The 25,444-nt window shown below is 39.2% G+C and overlaps 1 protein-coding gene across 1 annotated transcript in view; it reads left to right on the top strand.

The window, feature by feature from the left end:
* PPIL2 (peptidylprolyl isomerase (cyclophilin)-like 2) overlaps positions 1-25,444 on the top strand; it is a gene marked incomplete at its 5' end in the record, with an annotated part of 53,176 nt that overhangs the window by 4,130 nt on the left and 23,602 nt on the right. The window contains 6 exons of the mRNA XM_008948845.1: positions 5,611-5,686; positions 7,131-7,291; positions 8,863-8,938; positions 10,856-10,962; positions 23,303-23,392; positions 24,785-24,818. Of these exons, the coding sequence (XP_008947093.1) occupies positions 5,611-5,686; positions 7,131-7,291; positions 8,863-8,938; positions 10,856-10,962; positions 23,303-23,392; positions 24,785-24,818 (544 nt within the window). The remainder of the gene's footprint in view (positions 1-5,610; positions 5,687-7,130; positions 7,292-8,862; positions 8,939-10,855; positions 10,963-23,302; positions 23,393-24,784; positions 24,819-25,444) is intronic.

The raw sequence follows: 25,444 nt of genomic DNA, 5'->3' as shown, positions 1-25,444 counted from the left end.
ATGTTTACTGATTATTTGTATGATCTCATTTTTCCTTATTGATACATGAAGGGCAATCCTACGACTACTAAGGATGTTCTTTTACAGAATAGCAATTGACCTCAAACTTGACATCTCTCTCCTAATTGATATATAATTAAGAATAAAATGAAAAGAATTTGCTCTTTCCAGAAGAGAGAGAATTCCATAAAATGATTTGTTTCGTTCTCTGTGCTAACTATTATTCAAACACTAATCATAATCTATCCCTGTTATCTTTTCTGGTGAACAGAACCTCAGCTGGTTGCTTAGATTTTAGTGATAGTTATTTGTGATCTATTGCTATTAAATTTACTTGTCAAAAAGGACAAGGTGTTTTTGATCTGAAACTAAAGAAAGCAAAATCTTAACTTTCCTTGTTAATAACACTATCTTAGATCTGTGATATACTTCTCTTTTTAAAGCAATACAGAGTGCTTCCAGCACTTACAGAAATTGCTTTTTTCCCTGTTGAAATGCAAATATCCTGGGGTAGAGCATGGCAGTCTTTCATCAACATATGGTGAAATTATCCAGCCCCTCAGGGCAGGTGGTAAAGAATAATACGATACCCTGGTGTGCAAGATACAGTACTAAAACTGGAACATTGTTATTCAGGCAAAAGATGTCATGAATTCTGGTTTAATATCTTGCTGATAATGACAGAAATGCACATGACATTATTCCATATGAAACCCTTCCTAGACACCAGCAGTCTTAGTATGACTGGATTTTTTAGACTGTAGCTCTTTACCCTTAAGTTGAAATTTCCTTTTCTTAGCTGTGTGATCTTGTCAGAAACTCAAGTCCAATTTTCCATCTTTACAGTGCAGGTATTACTTTTTTCCAAGTAGTTTTTCTCACAACTCTACTGGTCCATATCTCTTCTAAATGGAATATTGCTGTTGTAGTTTGTCTGTGTTTCTTATAACTCAAAACCCACTTGTATTCTTTTACCTTGAAAGATGATCATCTCAGCCTAACTTAGCATCCCTTGCAAATGTTATCAGTGTGCTACCAGCTGACAGACAACTCAAATACTCCCAGGTTTATTAGTTATATACTTAATGGGTAAGGTATGATGTAAAGGACTTAGAGATCTATGGGGACTGGTTATCTGTAATAGGAATGCTGGTTTTGTTGAAGCTTATTTATAGTCTTACCTAATTTTTTTTGCTTCTCATTCTGGTACATTGCTGTTCATCATTTCACTTTAAAAATATTTTAAAGGTAGGGTTCAGTTTAGCTTTGAAAGAGTTGACATATTAACATTACTTTAGACTACAATTTGGAGCCAGGTGATTGTTTCAGTCCCATGTTCTACAGGTTTTCAGCTAGTTTTTAATCTGAATGTTTAACCTAATTGTAAGTTATCTTCCAAGTATATTTGTGGGGGGGATGTAATTCACTGTTAAATCTCAAGGTCTGCTGTCCAGCAGTTATTCTTTGTGAAAAAATCTGGTATAGTCTGGTAGAAATGACTATTAACTGCTGTTACTGTAAATTCTGTTTGTATTTCAATCATATATTTTGCAAGTCATTATTTGTGCAATGATGTGGAACTTATTAGCAAGCACATAAGTAAGTGTAATCTGGATTCCTTCCTATAAGAGTGGGCAAGCTGCAGGAAGCACCTACCCCAGCTCCAAATGAGCAGAGAGGAACAGGGTCAAGTAGTGCTTTGCTGGACATGGTGGTGGGCTCTGACAGTCTGTGGACTTCTTCCCATCACAACAAGCATGGAGGGTCCTGAGGAGAGCAGAGTAAGAATGCTGCAGTACTCTGCTGTCACATCCCCTTTGGCAGGAAGTGGTCAGAGGAACTAAAAACAATTTCCCCTTTAGCCCTCTCTCAATTCTTCTTCCTCTGCTATGTCCCTGTTCACAAACCAAAAGCCACAGCTCTCAAATTTGTGAAGGTACAGCAATTATTCCTACTCTAGAATGTCTTACAAGCTATTGCTGAGCTGTGTGCTCACAGAGGAGGGGAGTTGGTGAGGAGTGTGGCTCTGCTCAGCGGCACCGCTTGCAGGGAAAGCAGAGGCAGAGATGGTCTGTTCCCCTTCACCAGAAGAACTGCCAGAAACCCCCTCAGCCCTGTTGTGCCAGTGCTAATAGGCATAGTCCTGGTGGCAGCCTGCTCAGAGCCTCCCCTGATAGGTGCACACTAACAAATGCATCTGCTTTGCACCCCAGAAATGGAGGGGGTTCCTGGAAGAAATAAATAGACCAAAAAAAAGTCTGGGTAGAATGCAAATAGGTTTGCTGCAGTTAACAGTATGAGCCTTTTTTTTTTTTTTAATCTGTGCTTCCTTATGTCAATTTTATTGTTTCTGTATGACCTAATCAGCCGTGGACAAGACATGGTTCCCAACAAGCCGTTAAACACCATTGGCATTTGTGGCAGGAAGCATAACTAATGAGCTAAGTTGGAGGTAGCTGAGCTGCACACTGCTAATTGATATTGCACTCCTCAGCTCTGTCTCGTTTGCTCTGTGTGTGACAGAAGGCCAGAGCAGATTTCCTCTGAGTTGTGGGTGAGGGCTCTTTGAGGGCGAGTCCTGCACCAGTGCATGTGCAGAGTGGTTGGTGCAGGAGTGACATCTCGGGATGTGATCTGTGTGTGGAGGTAACGGTCCTGAAGATAATTAGGGATGCAGAATAGCCATCCATATGGTAAGAGAGGAGTCAGGCCTCAAAGAAATCACACAGTCTAAACTTGTGCTGGTTTTAACCTGCTTTTTTAGGGTTTTGTTTGGACAGTCCTTAATGGTGTTTAAGCTAATTCCCCAAGTAGGTAAAACTGGAAAATGATAGGAGAAAGTCCTAAGATTGTTTTCAGAGCTCACCTTTCAAGAAAACATTAAATAGGAGATATTTTTTTTTTCATAGTCATGATAGTTAGCGATCCTTTGAAGTCTGTACCTGTGCTAGTAATGTGCAAAATTAGAGTTTATGGTTTGTAACCTTAGTAAGAAAAACCCTGAGATTGCTACCCGTGGTAATTTGGATACATATTTTTAAACATACTAAGAGAAACAAAAGTAGGCCAATTCACTCATGATTCATCTTCCTTTCAGGTTTCTTTGCACTTAGAGCTTATTTCTTTAGGCCCTTGGGCTCTAGGCCATGATCTTAGCAGGGCTGGGAGCACCCCTGTGAGTCCAGCCTTTCTCGGACCAGGAGAGGCCATTAATCTGCTAGCACACGAGGCTTTGATGATGCAGGTACATCTGTCTGCCTGTCCCTGCAGTGTCTTGCTCACATTGCTCTGATTCTGTGCCCAGTAAGTGCCATGGGTGCAATGAGAGTAACTTGGCAGGCTAATTATTAGTGTTTAGACAATTCTTTTCCTGAAGTGATATGTGAAAGATGAGTGTGCTTTTAAAATTTACATAGAACTACCTTTAAAAAACATGTGTCTGTGTTGTAGGACTCGGTACCATCAGTAAGGAAATAGTTTGTCTACTTCAGCACAGGTACAGGTGTTTCTGCTCTTGGGGATGGTAGAAGCAAATGCTGTCTTGTGTCTAACTCGATATTCACTGCAGTACTGTTACACTTTGTATGTGTGTTTGTCTAATTCTAATCAAACTAATCAAATTTCTCCTACTGTATCATGATGCTGTATTTTAGAGAGAGGAATCGATATGTCAGCCACTTGTCCAGGGTGTCTTGTGTTAGATGACACTTGCATCTTTTGAGGGTTTTTTCCACTGACATAGGGAAACTGGTTTTGGAGTAGGCACGTGGGTTGTGTGCCCTCTCAGTGCATGGTGAGACTCTTGCTTTGCAGAATCAGGAGCACAAGGGACAGCACTGTAAATCAAACCTTTGTCAAAGTTTCTATTCGAACAAGTGTCTGACCTGACTGTGATAGAGGACCTTGGTCTCAGTTCTGGGGTTTGGGGTTGTCTCAAGTCTTGCCGTCGTCTGCAAGGAGAGGGAGCTGCGCCATGGCCTGTGCTGTCCTCTATACCATGCTGGATGCAGTGCCTATGGGGGAGTTTGCAGCGATTTGGAGAGCCTTGAGAAAGCACTTCCAGGGAAGGAGACTGTAACCATTTTTGAAGGAGTTGCTCAACGCCTGCAATTAGGCTGGTTAAGGCAGGTCTAATTTAAAGTGCTGGTTTAATTTGCAGGTTTGAATGAACTGTGGTTGTGAAACAGTTTGAATGAATCTGATTCATGGTAACCTGAGCACAAGACACTTGGTTTCATAAAGCACCATCAGTTGTGATGTCCTTTTATTTATTTTTAAGCAATCAATAAATCAGTACATCAAGAAAGCTTTATTTAGAGGAATATAGTGAAGGTGTGTCCTGATCCATCTTTACTTTGCTGTCTCCTGCCCTCCCTCATGTCCATGAAAAGCCAGCTTCAGGAGTCAGTCTTGCCCTTCAGCTTTGTCATGAATGGCAGACAGAGATTGCTATAAATCCATTTGTCTCTATTAATACACCAGGTTTTTTTTTTTCCACTCTTCCTGGAGAGGGTAAGCAGTCTTACTTCCTTCACCTTTTGAGGTGGTATATTTATGTGCAAGACAATGGTTTCTGTCTGGGGAAACCGCAGCTTGTGATTACTGAAGAGTATTTGGGAGGAGGCAGCTGGTGTCTTCAGGAAACACAGTGAGCCCTTTCTCCAGACTTTCTCCATTCATCTTGTTGACTGTCAGAGAGCAAGTCTGAAATTATCTCTATTCATACATACATAAATACTTATGTGAGGTAATAATAAATACACCTGAGTGCCAGTGTCAGGGGATTCAAAAGTGGTTTAAAAACATGTCCAAATTTTCTATTCCATAGTATTTTTATTTAAAGATTATCTGTTTCTAATGCAAGATCTTAAAATATCTTTTTTTGACAGTCTGTGTCTTGATGTCTAGATTTTGAATTGTTTTCTGTAAGATAGGATTTCCAGAAATGACTGGGTGTCCTGGGCTGATGTTTTGACCTTCCTGTGCTGCAGAGGAGCTTGAGGAGAAAACCTTGAAGTCATTGTAAGAAGAGGATTAAGGACTGTTTAATAACAGTATAATGTAATCTAGATCACCAGTAGGTGTTCCTTGTCTCACTCTCTTAACAAAAGGTCAAAGTTATGCAGAAAGTTGCCTAGAGATAGCATAAAGACTCACGGTTAATGGACTGTGTATGTTTGCCGTTTTCCTTGAGTGCTCAACCAACAAGAGTTTTCATAAAAACACTTTCAAAATCTCTTGTTATTATTATTTTTTATTTTTAAACTTAATCTGTAAGCACCTATTTCACTTGCAGAAGAAGCCAAAACATCAAAACAGTTCTAACTGCAAGGACTTGCTCTGAGGTTTATTTGTGTTTTGCAATGCATTACAAAAGTTCACAGAGCATGTGCAAACCAGGCACGCTGTGATAAATAGGAGATAACGAATGTGAATTTGCAGAACTTTTAGACCACACCACAGAAAGAAGGAAAGACTCAGGGGATTGCACCTCCTCCTTCTTTCTTCTCACTAGAATAGGGTAGACTCAGCATAGTTGTTAATAATTGCTGTAGGTAAAATATGTGTAATATCAAGCCTCTGATAGATTTTTATTATTATTATTTGCAGGATCCAACAAACCTGGATAAGTTCAATGTCTCCAACTTCTTTCATGTTAAGAATAACATAAAAGTAATTGATCCAGGTAAGGATGAATTGAAGGTAGGCTGAGAAAACACCAACCCAAACATATAAATTGTAAAGACAGTGTTATGGAATTTACACTTTTCTGGATGGTTCCTTCAGTGGCTCATGGTAACTTCAAAAGCTTCTTGGAAGCATGAATAACTTGTTGAAACTGTCCCTTTCACATAAAAAGGTGTTAACAAATTTGAAGCAAAGTTGTGATTCTTTGAGAAGTCATTAACTATCTCTACCTGTACAATCATAGAAAGCTTTCAATGTCCTTTAGGAGTAGGTAGATGATAGAGAAGTGAGAAGAGGAGGAAAAAGTAGCTTACCTAAAGGTACATTAACTTTGTACCAGAACCAGGATAAGGAAACCTACATCTTCTCATACCTGTCTGCTACGCTGTCTTTCATGTGTATCAACAATGTATTGTCCATCCTTCAGCCTGGATAACAATGAACATCTTCCATCTCAAAGACTGATAGAGATTTTTCTAAAATAATCCTCAAATTATTTTAATAACATTTATTTTTCATTTCTAGCTATGTGAGAAATATACTTTTCAATGCTTTTGTGAATATTTGGGTTTTTTTGATAGCTACATCCCTAGTAATATCTGCTAATACTAAATTGCTGAAGGAAAAAATTCCTTTGCCCTTATGGTTTGTCTTAGAACAGTTCCTAGTGAGATCTAGTTGCTGAATCCAAGCATGGTGTGCTTTTCTAGGTCTTATTATGGTAATCTTTTTTTTAAAAAAAACAAAACAAAACAAAAAAAACACTAGTTCTGCAAGCAAGCATCTCTCTATTTACCCGCTAAAAAAATCTAGATATTAGCTAAAACATGGAATATTTAATATCAAGCAAATAGTAGGCATGCCAAGACAGAGAACAAGTGAAGCTTGTAAAAATAAAAAAAATTAAATTAAAAAAAAAAAATCAGATCAAACTCTACAGTCCAGTCTGCCAGCCTCCTCACCCTTTTATCACGTTAAAGATCTCATCTTGGGATTGTTGCATCACTGGCCTGGCCATTCAGTGAGGAGACAAAGGACAAAAGTTTATAGTGTACCCAACTGTATCTCATCTCTATTGTTCTATAAAAATTTTATGAGACTTGATTGAACTTAGATAATTTCTAGTGGTTTCAAAGAAGTTTTTGCAGTAGTTGGTTTTAAGTTGTTGTTTTGTTGTGGGTTTTTTTGTTTTTTTTTTTTCTTTTGTTGTATTCCATATTGGCATTTATTGTGCTATATTTAAGTTACACTGTTGTTAGTGTTATGCATTGTTATTTGTTGCTATTTCTGCAGGAATTAATATAGATGGTAGACCTTTTTATTAAAAAAAAGTAGAAATAATATACGGAAGATTTTTGTGTAACTAGATGTATAATAAACTGAAGGAGAACAAAATAGAATCTTTTTTTTAACTCTGAATGATTTAACTTTGTCTTATCTAGATGAAGAAAAAGCAAAATTAGATCCATCTTACTATTTGAAAAACACAAATACAGAGACCCGAGAGACTTTACTGGAGCTTTATAAGGAATTCAAAGGTGATGATATTCTAGCAGCTACTATGAAGGCTCCTGAAAAGAAGAAGGTGGATAAGCTGAATGCTGTAAGTTGACTTAATTTGTAGTTTGGCACTGATTGACTTCTTCAGAAATGGTAATAGATGTTTTCCAGCTTAGAGGCCATATTGCAGCATAAACAGAGACTACTCCTGTTTGCTGTTACATGGAAATCTGTCGTGGATGAGAATCATATTGAGACTCCTTAGAAATACATTGTATGTGTCAGCGAGTTTCTCTTTGTTAAATGACTATAAATGAACCTAAACATTTTAGAGATGGAGCACAATAAGAAGGAAGAATCTTTATGATGTGGTCATGATGTGTATTATGTTGGCAGAACCTCTTTTCCCCGAGTTGTAATCTCTTGCTTTGAATTTGTTTATCATTGCTTCCCGCAGTTATTGGCAGAGAGGACACACCTTAAGGGCAGCGCGAGTGAATCATTTCTGGTCTGGGCAATTACATAAATCACCCACAGCTGCTTCTCTTTTTTTTTTTTCTCCTGGAATTCAGGATTTTAAGTAGAATATTTTAAAGGATGTTCTTCCAGGTGCATGTTACTGTGTTCATAGTTGTCAAGAGAAACAATTCATACGCATCTAGATTTCCTACATCAAAGGCTGTTTGAAGTGGGCAAGACACAGTATTCTACTTTCCTTGAATGATTATGGGATGTATGTGGCTTTGTGCTTTGATTAGACTTACACAAAAAGGAATAATAATGCAGCACGTGGCATTTAATGATGCCTAGTGACAGATTAGGGAGTGTATGTGATCAAGGAGTAGGGTCACATTTGCTCCTTCTTCAGGACATCGAAGTGTTATAAGAAAACAAAAGTTGTAGGGAGGGAAAAAAAAAAAGTTGTGAGAGACAACAATGAGCTCTACATACATACATTCTGGAGGGCCAGAATGCTGGCTGATGATATGTATGGGCATAATTATAAACTGGCATAGGATGCAGTGTAACCTTATGGACAGAGCATTGGCCTGACCTGTGTTCTTCACAGACGTTGCCCCAGAGCTGCTGAATGCATCTTCAGGTTATTAGAGCTTTGTAGTTTACTGCAAAATCCATGTGCAACATTCACATTTCCTTTCTGCAGGAGAATTGCAGAGATCAAAATAGACATTGGGAGCCACGGGACAGTGCCTGTGCACGCAGAAGGGCTGTGTGTGGGAGGAGGTGGTTTGCTTTCCTCCGCAGGATCGCTGTGGTTCGCTGCATTTCCCTTCCACTTACTCAGCAATGTCAGAGGATTTTACAGATGTCTTGCCAGCAATACTCTTTTCATATATCCACTTGTGGACATAGAAATAAATTCTTACAATAGAATCTTTGCATAATGGTGTATTAAACTGTAGTGGAAGCAGTAAGCCCCTTCAGCTCAGTGCATGGGTAGCCTCGACTGGAGTCTCATCAGAGCAAACGTTACGGATAACAGATGGGGATTTATCACTGCATCAGGCATTTGTTTCTTTCCATAGGAGCTTGAGTGGAAAGTCTGCCTCCAGAAGGATGACGTTTGTCTGATTCTAGTGCTTATATAGTATCTTTAGTAGATAAATCCTAAGATTTAATGTCTTTTTCTCTTGCTTTTCCCTCTGCAAACAGGCTCACTATTCCACAGGAGCAGTAAGTGCTTCCTTCACCTCCACTGCAATGGTGCCTGAAACTACCCACGAAGCAGGTACCACAACTACCTAGCTACAAGTTATTTACTTACTAGTTGTTTTAAAGTGTGCTCCCTAGCACACATACATTTATGAGGACTGAAGGAATGCATTGATAATTGGTCAGTACTGATGTCATGGAAATGTATTCCTTGAGCAGATATATCCTTACTTTCCAGTGAGTTCATTCTGAAAATAATAGAGCAATTACGAATTAGCTTTGGCTTTGAATGGCAGCTACTTACGTTCAGCTGAAACTAACGAGGTATTTTCTGTGCCCAGGGACCACAAAATGGGATATCCACTTCTATAAGTTAGGAATGAAGTATAATCTCTCCTCAAATAGCATACAAGCTCTTTTCCACCCTTTTGGCCTACCCCAGTGTTGGTTAGGATGACAGCAAATTTTATGGTGATAACTTTTGGTTTACTGTTTCTCAAAGTTACACAAAAATGCATTTTAGTATAGTAGAGTTTTCCTTTCACTCTCCAGCCTAAATACAAATATATAGCAGGTACTGAACTCAAATATTGATTAAGTAGCTGAGTGATTAGTATTCCCAGCTGAAGAGAAAGATCTGGCTTTCAACACTGACATTTAGAAGTATGTCATACACTTGGGTAAAGACTGAATACATTGCTAAAACTACTTTTACCAAGTACAGTTCCTTTACTTGGTGGATTACAGTGATTTGCAGGTGACTCTTTAATTGTTGAAAATATATGACTAACTGGGCTTTGTGGCAAAATGGAAGTGGAAACTTCTGACTACAAAACTGGGAGGAGTGGCTGACACATCAGAAGGCTGTGCTGCCATTCAGCAAAACCTGGACATGCTGGAGAGTTGGACAGAGGGGAACCTAGTGAAGTTCAACAAGGGGAAGTGTAGAGTCCTGCACCTGGGAAGGAATAACCCCCTGCACCAATACAGGTTGGTGGTCAACCTGCTGGGAAGCAGCTGTACAGAGAAGGACCTGGGAATCCAGATGGACAACAAGTTAACCATGAGACAGCAATGTGCCCTTGTGGCCAAGAAGCCAAATGGTCTCCTGGGGAGCATTAGGAAGAGTGTGACCAGCAAGTTGAGGGAGGTTTTCCTGCCCCTTTACTTGGCCTTAGTGAGGCCGCATCTGGAGTATTGTGTCCAATTCTGGGCTCCCAGTTCAAGAGGGGCAGGGAACTACTACTGGAGAGAGTCCAGCAGAGGGCTACAAAGATGATTAGATAGCATTTCTCATATGAGGAAATGCTGAGAGTCTTGGGACTGTTTAGCCTGGAGAAGGGAAAACTGAGAGGGGATCCTAGAAATGCTTATCAGTATCTAAAGGGTGGGTTTCAAGTGGATGGGGCCAGACTCTTTTCAGTGGTGCCCAATGATACAACAAGAGGCAACAGGCACAAACTAGAACGTCTCCAGAGTTCCCTTCCAACTCCTGCCATTCTGTGACTCTAATTCTGTGTGAAACATCCTAGACTGATCCTTTAGTTTGATTTTCCAGTAATGTTTCCAGTAACGGCTTCATTTGTTTTCAGAACTGTATAGGTCCTCATATGTCAGCAGTTTGTGGTTGACTGATGACTACCCACTTGGCTTCCAAGTTTGACAAGAAATAATTTGCTTTCAGAGTAACATTTGTGATTGGTAGACATCACTTGAAAATTATAGTTTGTACTATTAAATGCTTCTCTGACTTGAAAGTATAGATGATATTGCTGGCTCTCGAGGAGCTGGTGGTTTTCTCTAATGGAAACTCTTTTGCACAGAGATTAATGTGAGGTTATCATAGATAAATTGCAGAGTACAGTCCCTGAAGACCCAGTACCCCAGGGGAAGAGGTCAGACGGTAGAATCTAGCAATTTGCTTTCTGATGATTTGTAAAGATCAATGAGTAAGCTTCTGTAGAGCTAATTATTGTCTTTTGCTTTGATACAGCTGCTATTGAAGAAGATGTTGTGAGATACAAATACGTGAAGAAGAAGGGCTATGTACGACTTCACACTAACAAAGGAGACCTAAACTTGGAGCTGCACTGTGATATGGTACTGTGTGCCCCCTAAGATCAATCTCTCTAAATAACAAACAGAACAGGAGCTGGTAGTGGAAATGTCCAAAGAAAGGAATGGTGTGTAGTTGTAACAGATAGAGGTAAATAACTACCTTTCAGTTGTTTTGGTACATTTTCATGCATACACAAAATGCTATTGTAAAATGTAAATGTTGTTTTATATATTATACTACTCTATGTATAAATGTGTACTCACAGAGAATATTTCCATACATTTTAGATCCATACATTTTAGTGGACTGCTGACGTGTTTAGAGGTGCAAAGCGTCAGGATTATCATGGCCCAAACAATGACATGGAAGAGAGAAAATAGAAGAGCACAGAGAAGAGAGAGAAGTCTGTCAGCCTGAGTATATGTAGTTAAGAACTCCAGAAATAGTTAGATGTGCTTCTAAATCCTGAGCTTTACAGAGGAAGAAAAAAAAAAAAAAAAAGAAAACCTTAGAATATGTTTTTACTTTTTGCTGTCTCAGTTTTCAAGATTCAAGTTTTCAAACATCTTCCTTTTGCTGTTATGAGGCAGACATTCATTCTTTTTAAAAAAATGACTAGAGCTTTTTATAGTCAATACAGTCTCATTCTGGGGGAAATCTGTGGCTCTTAAAATAATAAACATGGCAAGACTTATGACAGACGGGTGAGTTGTGGTGACACTGCTGTCTCAGACGTCACTGCTCACTGGTGTACTTGCTTATTTATTTGTAGAAACACATCTATAAAAGGAAAAAAAAAGTTTTCAATGTAAAAAGCGCAAACCTCATATTGTTTACTGAGATTTTTATCTCAGGAGATGATAGGCCTGAAGCTAGATATTTTAGGAAGTTGAAGGATGTGAATAGGGATTTAAATAGTAAAACTTCTGCTTGTTGTGACCTTCATAGAGTTCAAGGACAGTGGTGATGGCTAGAAACCCAGAGATGTTCTGAGAGAATGTATCCTTTTTTTGCCTGGGAGAAAGAAAAAGGAGGAGACAGAACAAGCCTGCTAAGTTTCCCTTCTCTTCCTTTCTCTCCCAGGAGTAAGAAGCAAGCTATGTCAAGCTGATCTGTGGAAACAGTATGAGAATCTCCACAGCAGCCTGTCGTGCTAGGAACTCTGTCGCTGTGTCATCCCTACAGGTGTTTTCCGTGCTCTTAAATAGTAACACTCTGCAATAAGGCAAAAAGCAGAGGATGTTAGTACAGCAATATTTGGGGGAAGCAGCAGAATGAGCAGATTGCATTGAATCATTTGTTTTGCCATATGTTCTCAAACTGGCTTCTGGCTAATGCAGGCTGACTGCAGCTATTCTTATCAGCGTGGGGTTTTTGGCCATGTGTGACCAGTGTCACTGTCCTGAGGACCCAGCCTCAATCACCCATTATAAACTTCCTGTATGATAGCCATTGTGTTTCCTTTTTTCCAGATGAATTCCTGCTCATCTCCCTTTCATACAGACTGCTTCCTCGTGTACACATGGGGAGTGTGCACTTCTACACAGCCAGGCCTGCCTGAGCGCTGGCCTCGAGCCATCTGTTCCTTGCATTTCGTTGTGTGGATTACATCTGTGTGAATTAAGCAGACCTTTGGCACTGCAGAGGGGAAAAAGATATATATTTAGAATAAGTAGGAAAAAACTTGCTGCTTTAAGGAGGTTTTCACAACATCCACTTTAGGTCATCATCCTAGGTCTATTAAATCAGTTCTTCCGGGAGCTGCTTGTTTTTCTCCCTTTACTATATAAGGAGTTTGTGCTTCTGACATTGGGTTTCCTGAATCACACTGAGGTTAAGCACATAAGGTAGCTCAGTGCAATAGAGCAAACGTTTTGCACACATATAACACATGTATAAGTCACAAATATATATACAGTTCTATCAAGATTGCAAAGACATACATAGAAAATAAGGAAATGGCAAATCAACCTTTTCTAAACACATCCTGTTCAGCCTACTTGTGAATATGCATGGTAATAGTCTTAACTAATCATATGCTGGGGTTTTATCAACTCTCCTGGCTAATTCAGTGCACAAGCTGAAGCAGTTCTGGCAGCTATTTGGAACTATGTGGTGAAATAGTTCGTATGCAGGATTTGGTTTTCCTGCAAAAGTGTAGAATGGGGGTAGGTACCTTGAATGCAGTCAGGGGGAAGTAGACTGTATCATAATGCTTAACTAAATGTTGCACAGGCTTTTTGGTGCCTGACTTTTTAGCCCTCATGATTTTTTAAATGTAATTGTCATGGTTAGTACCCTTTTTTTTTCAGAAAGAAATTGAGAAACAAATTTCAGCCCAAAGCACTGTATTGGCACACACTGATTGACACACATCAGCAGATCTGGGGTCCCTGGATTCAACTTGAGTGAATGACAGACCCAGTAGCAGTATAGGGCTGCCATTGCTGTTTGAATTCAGACAAAATATGTGTGGTGTGGGGAATTCATACATCTACTCTCTCAAACAGTGCAACTTCAGACGTACAGGGATTTATAAGCTGTGCTACAGTGGTACTTAGCTTGTCTTTTTAAAGACTGAATGCTGCCTGCCTGATTGTTGTCTTCACCTGACCACAGGCTCCTTTTTTTGTTTGCTGAGTGATCTCCTGTGCTCTGGTTATTGTGGAAGCCACCCTAGCAGTGGTTTTATTTGTGTAGTACTGCACATATGTGATTGTGAAATGCTTTAGGAAGCTTGAGGATAAATTTGCTATATAAATATGACAAATGAGTACCTGTGTCTGGAGGTAGGAATTGCAATGTTGAAATTACTTTTTTAAAGTCTTATGGCTTAGATGTCAATATACAATTTGAGGTGAAGTCTTGCTAAAATAGAATGTAAGTCTACTGAATCTTCAATTGTATTTTCATGCCGATGGGCTGTATTTAAGCAAAATATTCCTGCAGTTGTGCTCTCAGCAGTCTGCACTGCTTCTGAAGTCTACCTCTGTCTTCAGTACCCGCCTTGGGTCCTTACTTGCCCTCCATTCACAGCTCTTCTGTCTCCCATCCTTTCTTTCCCCTGTGTTTTGAGAGCTGTCTGGCAGCATGGTTTGCTTGGAGTTCAGTCCATATGTACACGTGGAAACTTTCGTTTAAATATAAATCTAGGGATCTTCATATACTAGTACTTTAAGGTGCCAATCAATGAGATTGATAGTGATGAGATTCTCCCTAGCACCAAACACCTAATCAGGAAACATTTTGTATTGATCCAGGGGAGGAAATCAGTGCTGCTGCAGTGTGATTGAAGTCATCAGTTACTTTGTGACAGGATTCAGAAAGAGAGCACGAAATAGGTCTAGGATCCAGATATTTTCTGTGTTTGAAATCACTTGTTCAGAGCACCAGAAAACTTCACTTAGGTTTCAGAAATATGATGTGTGGTTTAAATCATTGACCTGAGGAAAGGCAATAAAAAGACTTTGGAAGATAAGCTGGATTTTTTTTTCTCACCCTTTTGTATTTGTCCCTCAAATGAGCAAAGGTACACTACTGTTCTCTATTCACATCTTAGCCATGTGCCTAGTGCTCTTTGTTGCCATTTTTTTTTAATCCCAGTCTTCTTACTCAGATACAGTATGTTCCTGCTGGTGTGTACTAATCAGATGTCCATTTGTTAGGGACATTTTCCAGGAAGCTGAGTTCAGCTTGGCGTAAGCAACATTTGTTGTATACACTAATTGGAAACAAATTTACAAAAATTCTACTTGCCAGAAGTGATTCTGGCAAGCACAGAAGATTTAACAGCATCCAACAAGTGTTATTTTTTCAGCTCTAGTTTTATCCTTGCCAAACAAATGAGTTATGGAGAAATAACTGATGAAAGACAATTGGTGTCACTGGATTCCTTGTATTTTATTTACTGTGATTTTTCTAGTTTCCTCAAGTTCTTTTAGCTGCTTTAATCAGGATGTTGCTGGGGACAACTGTCTATATCATCCTCGTGTATTCTGCTGTATTAGTTACTACAGTGATGCAGCTGTACCTTGTAGGCAGTGGAGCAGCCTCCTAAGGCAGAGCAGAGGCTTTGCCCTGTGCAAAATGTCAAATTAACTTGCATGTTGAAGTAGAAAAGCAGTGTGGTGTGATGGATAGAGTGGAGAACTGGGTGCTGGTAAGCCCTGAATTCTGTGCCTTTGCCACAGACCTGCTGCATGCTGTGACTGTCATTTGGTGACAGGATTTTTTAAATCAGTGGCATCCCATTTTTTATTTCACAATGAGCAATAAATGTAGGCATAATTTTGGATTCTCAGGCAATAACATGTGGCATAGAAACCTGGTTGCTGGAGTGCAGCTATGCAAGTAACTGAGGCTGCCTGTTAGAATCAGCAGCCCTGGATAAGAATAGACAGATTCTGTATCTCTCCACCTGTGAAAGGGAATAAAAATTCCTGCCTCTGCCTTGAGGTTGCTTTGAGGCTTTCTAGTTTAGTGCTTATACTTTTATATTTCCATGGCACAATGAAAACAAAACTGTAACACTCCAGAAGACCCTGTTGAGATGATGAACAGGTGATTTGGTCCTATCTCCCTTCTCTCCTTTGTCAGTTCTTCTCATACAAGTGGTCAATCTGGGGCAGTGATCTGGTGGTTAAACACGTGCTGACAGTGGTAATCGAATACTAATCCATAATTGCCACAGCAATTTTTGTAAATTCACCTGTCTCTCTCAGTTTTAATACCTTAAGGTTTAAGGACAGGTTGGCGTAACAAAGAATGTTGAGATAGATTTCAAAGCTCCATCCAGCACTCCACAAATACATTTTGAGGTTTTGGGACCCGGCAGATGCTGCTTGATGATGATGTCTTGGCATAACTATCTGAAGAAGCCATTATTCTACAAACACAGATGTTTTAATCTTTTGAGGTATTCTGACCTGTTAAATATGCCTGTGATCTATAAATGTATAATCCAGCCCCTGTTCTTTGAAATCATCTCCCCTTTTGTGTGAGGGACTGTTCTGAAGATCAGAAGCCTGTAAACTTCTTATCCATTTCCAGTGGGAAAGAAATGAGTTGCTGAAATAATCCTTTGACCTCCTAGTATGATGAGGTTCCACAGTCTTTCTAAATCTCTGATTTTCTCTCTGATTTAAACATTCATTGTACTCGCTTTCTGTCAGTGTCGTCGTGGCACTGTCTGGCAAGTAACTGGCTGATGTTCTACCAGCATCTGGTCACTCAGTAATACGGCTGTAGGGGTGAAGTACTGTGGTCTTGGCATGGTTGTAAATTACTTCTTTTCTTTTTTTTTTTATTCATCAAAACAGTTTGTTATATGAAAAGCTGCAACTTCCAGCTTTGAAAGTTCTTGTCAACAGAAACTAAAAACCAAACAAAACTGTCCTTTTCCAGCAGAACTGCTGGATAAAAATGTTAGTTAGAGAGGACGTTATTATTCCCTAGTATGTTTTTTCCTCTAAGTGCTACAGTGGCAGACAGATCTACTGCTTTGTGGTTAGGAGTAGAGTGTCTCTGCACAACACTACTGATTAACAAGTCACTTCTAGTGACTAGATGCTAATATTTTAAATACTTTTAAATTTGGGGGCATAGCCCACACACCTGAGAAAGGAGAAATGTGTTCATGAAAGATGTTAGTAGGAAATGCTGTATCTGGATGCTGCCATCATGCCCTTGTTTTTCAGCAATGAAGGAGCACTGGGAGTCCCTGCTGCCCAGGCCTGAATGGGACATTCCATGTGGGGTTGAGGAGGGTGCTCAACCACCTCCCTGTGATCCCGTCCCTGCACCCTTGCTGCCCTTGGCCGTCTCTGCATGGTTTGCTGGCAGCCTTTGGCACTGGGTAATCAGTGGGAAAGCATTTTGCATATTTGGCCTTTCTACCTCCCCAGCTCCTCTGACAAGCTGGATCTGGACAGGGAGTTGATTGTTGTTGGATTGTGTCACTTATTTTCTGACATTTGTGGGTGCAGGCGTCCCATGCCAGCTGTGTGTGCCACTTAGGGATCCCAAACCCGAGGACGAGGTAGGCGGTTTGGAGTGACACAGCTGCTGCTTCCCATCTCCCTCTGACAGGCTTCTTGTTTGTACCTAGGCTCCTCTGGTGAGGGCAGGATGACCTTGGGAGGCTGACAGCTACCAGAGCTTCGCTGTCTAGCATGGAAGCAGTTACAGGTTGCATCTTCTGAAAAGGTGGAATTTATGTTCAGTCAGTTCCAGGCTGACGAAATGCCAGAGGGTTGCTGTGGGATCTGCAATCAAGTTTTACAGCTGCTAGAAGCTGCTCAAGCAATTAAAGTTGCATTCTCATGTAGACTGTACCTACCAGTGCTATGTTGTGCTTGCTGGCCCCATACTCATCAGCACCCATCCCTGCACCACACTGTCTGACAAGGTCCACAACCTTCCTGTGACTGACAGGTTTGAGCATGGGGGAGAGGATTGTTTTCTACCCTCTGCAATAATTAAACATTAGAGGATATGTAATGATGGTGAGTAGGGATGATGACTCTCCCTCTGGAGAGCTAGCAGTTAACATTGACAAATTAGACGAGTGGATTAGATGCCTTGTTTAACTAGAGTTGTGCTCAGCTAAACTGATTGATTGTCCCTGTATTTGCAAAAAAGTGAAAAATTAAACTGGAGTATGTAATTTTTTAATTGGCTTCTTGTCTAAGCTGAGCGTGTTGCTTAGACTTTGAAAGTTTTCAGTAGCATCTTTAATGTCAGTACTGTGGAAGAAGTGCCTTTGAAAAGTGGAATTTAGCTATCTGCTGGAATCTTTGCTAAATAGCTACTTAAATTATAGTGGGTTTCTGTGTCATGAGAATGCAGTAATTCTGCTCTTTCTTCTAAGCAAACTTTGAGCCCCTGAGGTAGCAAAATAGGTAAATGTTTGCTATCAAGTCAGCAATCTATTACCTGAGGCACAGTGTACTTGTTCTGATTCTTTTTTAATATCAGTAAGAGTCCGGCCAAGAGTTTTACCTCACAGTGCCCTGATGCTTTCATCTCTTTCAGTGCTCTCTCACTGGAACTGTGCTTTTCTGATCGTAGATCACAAATTGAGCTGAATGTGCTTGCTCACTGTATGTCCAGATTGAGAATAGTGTCCCTTATCTGAACCCTGCCTTTGTTAAACTGAACCACTGTAAGCAGCTATTGTTTGGCACCAGAACCTCTCACTAGCTCAACCCCTCTCACACGTAGGGGAACTGTTAGCAGGAAGATGGAGCTGGCGGGAGGTGATGTTCAGGTCCATAGGGAAAGTTTCTCATGCAGGAACTGTCAGAGGCTTCCTGCAGTGAAGTTCTCCCGAGGCTTTTGCAGGGGGTTTTGTGGAGTTTTGGGATTTCTTGTCCATCTTGCTCTGAAATGAGTGGAGTGTTCTCCTCATCCATTGGTGCATGGTGAAGTAGGGTAGCTGGAGTTGCCTTCCAGTGTAGTATTATGCATTGAAACACACTAGAAACTTTTTCTTTCCAGAATCTTTCCATGACTTAGTGGAGAGTACAGACAGTTGAACCTGACAGATGGTGATTCCTGAAACTGGTTCCTTACCGTTGTCTCTGACAAAGCCCTAAATAAAGTCAGGCTTTTATTAGGGTAGGTTCTTTCCTGTGGGATGGATAGGCTATGAGGATTGCAGATTGAAAGGGATGGGGAGGACTGAGCTTAAACCTTACTAAATCAGCCCTTTATGAGCTCATGCATTAGAAGAGCTGCTAAAATGAACAATTACAGGAATGAAAATGCTTTGTGTAAAAAAAATAAAAAATTTTAAAAGTAGGTGGATGGACCAAAGCAAAAGAAAGTCCACCTTGCATTTTAAAGGAGATCTATGTTAAGAAAAATAGCAGGCTTTGTTTGAAGCTTCAGAAGTTTCCATCACTAGGTGATGCCTCTTAGTAATGGGATTCTGGCATTTGTGCAATACGATGAAGGCTGTAGAATGCAATTTTTATTTGTGAGGAACAAGCTTTTAATTGTTTCAAATTATTTCTACTTTGAAACATAGGGTTGATAAGCATATATCGAGGCTCTGTAGTTTAGTGTATCTACTACAGTCCATACAATTTAGAGAGACTAAAAGAAGTAAAAGGGAAGTGGAATTAGCACAAGGAAATTATACAGACACGCGAATGACAGCTTCTGAATGCTTAGTGTGAAATTTCTCTCCAAGGTTCTTGCAGATCCTCAAGGGATAGAGCATTTTGAAATTATTAGCTCTTCGCATAGTAAAGCCTTCTTCCTTGCAGTCATGGCAACAACTGAGAAGCTCTTCTCTTCTCCCACCTCCCATACCTTGGCAACAGGAGTGTTGCAGGTTTTTAGTCTACTCTGGTTGGCTCTTCAGCTGCCTCATACAAATTCTGAGTCAAGGTAACTTTTACCAATGTAACGACCCATTTTAACCAATGCGAAGGGAGAGCTGCAAACTGAGAAATCAGATTCTGACCTGACTTGGTTAGTCTTACCCCTCAGGTCTCGGGATGCAGCAAGAGAGATGAGGTTTGCCTGGTTCAGAGCCACCCTTGCTGGCAAACAGGAAACTAAAATTTGGCTCAGTTAATACTTAAAAGTGGAACACGATAAGGTCTGCATTTTTCCTAGAACTTTATAGTAAGGAGTCAAGGGGTTTTTTTTGTTTTGCTTTGGTTTTCTAGATTATATTCCTTTCTTCAGTGTTTTCCCAGTGTCTATGGTTTCACAATCAGTCTCTTGTCACTGTTGTGTTTGCATGGGCATTATGAATAGCAATCTCTCTTTAATCCCAGAAATTGTTTGGTCCTAGTAGCTGCTAGAGTATTTCCATATAGAGTTACCTACTAAGTGTTGTAACTAAATGGAGATAAACATAATTAGAAAACTATCGGGCTGTTGTCCCATTAAATACACAAGTATCTGAGCCAAACAAAGCATTTGTGTCACCTTCTGAGATAAGTATTCTTTCTAGATTCCTGTCTCCAACTGTTTATTAAAATTTTACCACTTGTCTTTGCTGTGAATTTTTAACATTTGGAAGGCAGTTATCTGGCATCTACAAAATAAATAGGGAGCATAGCGGGAGCAGGAGACTAATTTTTGGTATAAATAAATTTTTTTAGGGTTTTTTGCTTTGGTGTGATTTTTTTTTTTCTTGGTTTGTCCTTTGGAGAGAGAAATGTCTTTATGTTGAAGGACATCATACAGAGACACTTCATTCACTTCTATAGTCCCAACTTGACTGAAGAAAAGGAGGGTTTCTCAGGGCTGTCCTACCACACTCTTTGGAAAGAAAAGCCTGCCACAATTTTTTAATTTGACTTCTAAGGACTACCACTGCATCATTCTGTGAAGATTTAAAACTCTGATCTTTCTGCAGTAGATTTAAAACATAACCTTTTTTCTGTCAGTGCCTTTCAGATCAACAGGTTAACAAATTAAGATCACATTTTTCCCTTGACTTTCTTACATATAAAACTAAGTCATAGTCAGCAGATTAAAATAACTCATTTCCTGCTTAATGTAAAAGGAATAAAGAGGGAAAAGTTAGCTGCTGCTGTTGAGGTCAGTTTGAGACAAGAACTGCCAGAAGTAAAAAGAATCTGGAGCCCGTTACCATTAAAGAGGCAACAAGAAATGGGTGTTGGTGTTGCCTGCTGCACTTCTGCATTTCCAGGTGCCTTGACCATCCCCTCCTCCTTCAGGAACAGTGTGAGGCAAGTGGTGTGGAGGAAGTTTCTGAAGCAACAGACACTTCTGCATTCCAAGACTGACATCTTCCACAAGATCTTAACTCAAATAACAAAGTGGGTTTGTTTATATATAGTTCTCATCAGTCTTTGTAGTTGGAACAAAGACTTCAAAAACTGGCCTTGTTTGTATGGTCAATGCAGAACCTAACTTCATGACTGAAGAGCTACACCTTCCCCATAAACTTCAAGCCTTTTTCTTCTGCTTTGGACAGGATGGTGCTTAAAAAAGCCTCTGAAATGTGCTTGGCAGTGTGAGGTTTGGCAAAGACATTAACTGCTTTGAATAAATCAGATAATCTGAGCCAGATATTTCAGATCAACTACATGACTGAAACTGGGGTTTATTACTGATTGAATGCAAACCTTTTTATTTGTGTCTGCTAAAAAGCACTGTAAAAGGTAATGGCAATGTTGCTAAGGAATTGTTTACCTGCCAAATGTGTCTGTATGATGTGTGAGGTGACCATGGGAACCAATTTTGTGGCAAGTATTATTTAAAGAAAACATTGCAGTGAAATGATTGTTGCATATATACTAAATATTTCTGCAGTTGCATTTGAAAAGCTTGTTTATGGGAAAAGGTATGATAACTAAAAATCCATTTAGAGAGAAGAGTCAGGATAGGTCCTGCATAAAAAATGCATTACTAGAGCCAGGTTTTTGATGTATATTTTACAAATTGTGCTTTGAAAATAAAAACTGTATTGTGTTATCAACTGTGCAAATTTAAAACAGTTTGGTATGTATTCCTGGGGGACTTGGTCTTTTGCCTGATTTCATTTTTCTTAAAAAATTAATTACAGGTTGCTGTATTCCCCCCGAGAACTTATTAACTACGTCTCTCTCTCCAAAGAGTGTTTGGTTCTCATGAGATAAAATGCCTTAGGCTAAAAGCTGCTGATTCCATTTCTGATTCATAAAGAAATTTTTTTAATTTATTTTTTATCCTTTCTGACATTTTTCATGAGTGATAATTAATAGCACTACGCTAGGATCAAGGCTGTTAGGATGTTATCTTATGAAGGATGCATACACTGCACAAATGATTATTCAGGCACTGAATTTTATTTGACAGGTCGCATACAAGGATTCTTTTCAAGCATATATGTCCAATTGAATGAAAATTTTCAAATTTTCTATTAAATGTAGGAAAACCTCCTATTGCTCAAAACAATTCTTATGGAATATATTTACTTACAAGTTACCCTCAGGATGCTACCAAAATATATGTCCTAGTGGCATTCTACCATAAACTTATTATGGTACCATTACCATTGTAACCCAGTAATGAATCATACAAGAAAACTGAGATAATAGCTGGTTTAAGATTGTGTTAGAGTTTATTATTCCAGTTATGGTCCAGCTGACACCTGTCATGTATATCTGCGTAGAGTAATTAAGAAGGAATCGTTATAAAGAATTTATAATGACAGGTAGAGTTCATTTGGATTACGAAGAGATGTTTCAGTGTAAATAAGGAGTAATGGGAATGATTATGTTACAGATGAGAAGATAGAGAAAACTGAACTTCTGTATGGTTCTGGATGAATACTTGTATGGATCTGCTTTTAAAAAGATTCTTAAATGGCTGTAAATCAGACTTTCCTTATTTTATCGTGTTTAAGTCACTTCAGGTTGCGTGGCTCAGTCTCACTCTGTCTCTCTGCAGCTCTCAGCCCAAGAATGATGTCATACCAATACAAAGTGAATCAGTGTCTTTCAGAAAGAGGCTTCAGTTCTTGTGTGTTCATTTATAGACATTGCAGCTCTTGCTGGGGCTTTACATCCAAGCACATACAACAATAAGGATATTTTCAAGGCCTGTAACAATTCAGATTACTCAGATGTATTCTTTTGTAAAACTGGAATACATCTATATACATAATGCACAGCAGGGCTGGAAAACTTGTCCAGGTGGGCCATTTCTGTACTTTTATTTGTACATCTGAAGGTATTTCAGTATTGCAGAGAAGAGTATCCATACAATAACAGCGGAAGGATAATTAGGTAGACAATAAAGGTTTTTCAGAAGGTACAGCTTCAATGCCATGGCTCATAAATTCAAATAACTTGCATTTGCAGTGTAAAAGCAAATTAGAAGTTGGCAGTATATTTACCATCTTCTTTTTTTAAGATTTTTGAAAATAAGTGGTGAAGAGGGACAAAAGCATCTCTCACAGTTAGCTTCAATGTGGTCACTTCAAAATTGTGGAGCAGAGAAGTCAGGTTCTGTCTTACTCTGGGAAATTAACATTTTCAGTGCTTGAGGTACCCCTTTGGAACAGGATTATGATACACTGCTGGAATTAAGTTACTTGCAAGTCTGAGCTTACCTGCTTTCACCATCATTACATCTACTGGGAGCTCATGTTATCTGAGCTAGTGTTGAACACTCCTTTGTGCTAATTGGAAGGCCTGGGTTTAATTTATTTAACACAATGTGTGTCTCTCCAGTATACTTTGAAAGTGTGTTTTTAATTTTTTTTCTGCCCACAGAGACTCATTCCTCTTCAAGTCTTGCATAATAGTTTCATTGTAAAGCACAAATGAAAAGTGATTCTTGTAAACAGTGTAATGGCCAGTTTGATTTTCTAAAGGTATTGCTTAATTAAAACTTCCATTTGTCTTTCAGACACCCCGAACATGTGAAAACTTTATCAAATTGTGCAAGAAGAACTATTATGATGGAACAATTTTTCACAGATCAATTCGTAACTTTGTGGTGAGTATTGAACAAGTGCACAGTAATGCACAATATGTGATGTCCTCAAAATATTTATATAGCTTAATTCAGTTTTAGCTTTTTCCATGCATTAAATGTATCATCAAAACTAGGATTGTCCTGATTTGCTAAATTTGTACTTATTAGTCAGAGACAACTGTTAGTGAGACTAGTATTGTCACCTGGAGCATCACTGCATTTAGTAGTGCTTTTGCTGGCATTCCAGACAAAGCCTTTGAAAGTCATTGCCTTGGCAAGGCTCTTGTTATCTTTTCCAGGCTGTAGGTGGGTGGTTAATGAACAGAAGGGGGGGGGGGGAAATGCTAATTTAGATAAGGAATACTGTGGCCTGGTGAAACCCCATTCAGATGAAATTTTAGAAAGCTTGAATTTCTGTTTCAGTCTGTAGTACTTGCGTACTGTCAGATCATTCTTTCTTGAGTGTGCCCCAGGACTAGGTGCCCAGGCTTCTTTGTTGGAGACATTAAAGAGCACCTAGTGAACCAGAAAGTTGACTCTGGTAGTGAAACATTTTTATTTACACAAGTACTGTCCAGGCAGCTAAGGATATTGTAGCTGTCCTGTAATGTCCCTTCAGAAGAATTACTAATCTGATCCTGAAGGCATAGCACACGTTTCAGGGAACATCACTGAATGTTACATTCCATCCTGTCATCCTAAAAACATTTTATTTGGGTTTTGTTTTGTTTTCTTTTCTTTTCTTTTGACAGCACAGTATATCTCAGTTCGTACTTAAACTCAGAATTAAAATTGTGCTTGTGTGCTATTACTGTGAAACTAGTCACATCACGCTCCCTCCATGGGCATGAGAATACAGAATATTATTTCCATGGATCCTGCATGTATATGCAATGATTAATTTTGTTGCTGAATGATTTGTTTCACATGAGGATTTTCCTTACTGCAGATAGTGAGGGGGATACTAAGAAATACAAATTCAGATACAGAAAATATTCCATACCCACTCATTTCTTGCCTTCCCATCATATGAAGAATGGGTAGCAAAATAAAGCCTTTTCACTTCCAAAAGCAATGCATCATCACTTAAAAAGCAGGTTATGACTCAGCACATAATAGAAAGGGTGATCTGGTTAAACCATTTGAGACTGTTTATTTTCCCTATTTACTCACAAGAGACCTATTATTTTTATAAAACTGTCATTCTGCTCTTGGATAAGTAATGTAGCAGATGACAGCCAGCTGATAAAAGAAGCTCCAAATAAGTAGTAATGGTTTCCTTGTTGCTAACTTGTCAACATGACACAATATAGAAGGAAGAAAATTGAGCAGAAGGGACCTTTATGGCTTGTATTTAATATCTTTCACACAGATATATATATGTAACCTATTGATTTAATTTTAATTCTGCAGATCCAAGGAGGTGATCCAACAGGAACAGGAACTGGTAAGGTTGAGTTTAAATCAAGTAAAATGTTTTCACTTCATGCACTGTGTTTTTACATTTATTTCCAGACACTTTCTAGATTAAAATTCTCTAAATGATATGTGGTACATTGTGAGTACTTCTACTTGAAAGCAGAGATTTTATCACTGTATTTTTATGACCATTTTAACTATGCTCAAATTTTCATCCAATATATTCTCAGTCTAAAACTTGGGCACTTTTCCACGCAGAATTCTTGTTGGGTGTTTGCTTCCTTTTTCCTTCAGAAAATAAATAAGTGAAAATTGTAACAATTTTATGGCTGGCCTTCAAGAGCAAAGAACAAAGGAAGAAACACATTCACGCAAAGTTGCTTTAAAATTCAGCGTTAATGAAATACTTGAGACCTGCCTTGGAATTGGTGAATGGCCAGCTACCATCTGTTCTCCCAGCTAGTTGCTTTGCAAAGCCCAAGCTACTCTTTTTCGAACCTTTAGGGATCACTGTTACTAAATTCTTCTGCCTGTTCTTTCTTCCTTACTTGGAGATTTGCACTGCAGTTGTATCAGTAATGGTCAGGAGACCTTGCCCACCACAATCAATACGTCATGTAATATCTCTAGTTGCTGCTGTGAATTTGCTCATTT

The sequence above is a fragment of the Merops nubicus genome, unplaced genomic scaffold, assembly GCF_000691845.1.
Source record: "Merops nubicus isolate BGI_N331 unplaced genomic scaffold, ASM69184v1 scaffold22000, whole genome shotgun sequence".
Taxonomy (NCBI): Eukaryota; Metazoa; Chordata; class Aves; order Coraciiformes; family Meropidae; genus Merops; species Merops nubicus.
The sequence above is the reverse complement of the archived record's forward strand: the minus strand, read 5'-3'. Positions and strand labels throughout refer to the sequence as shown.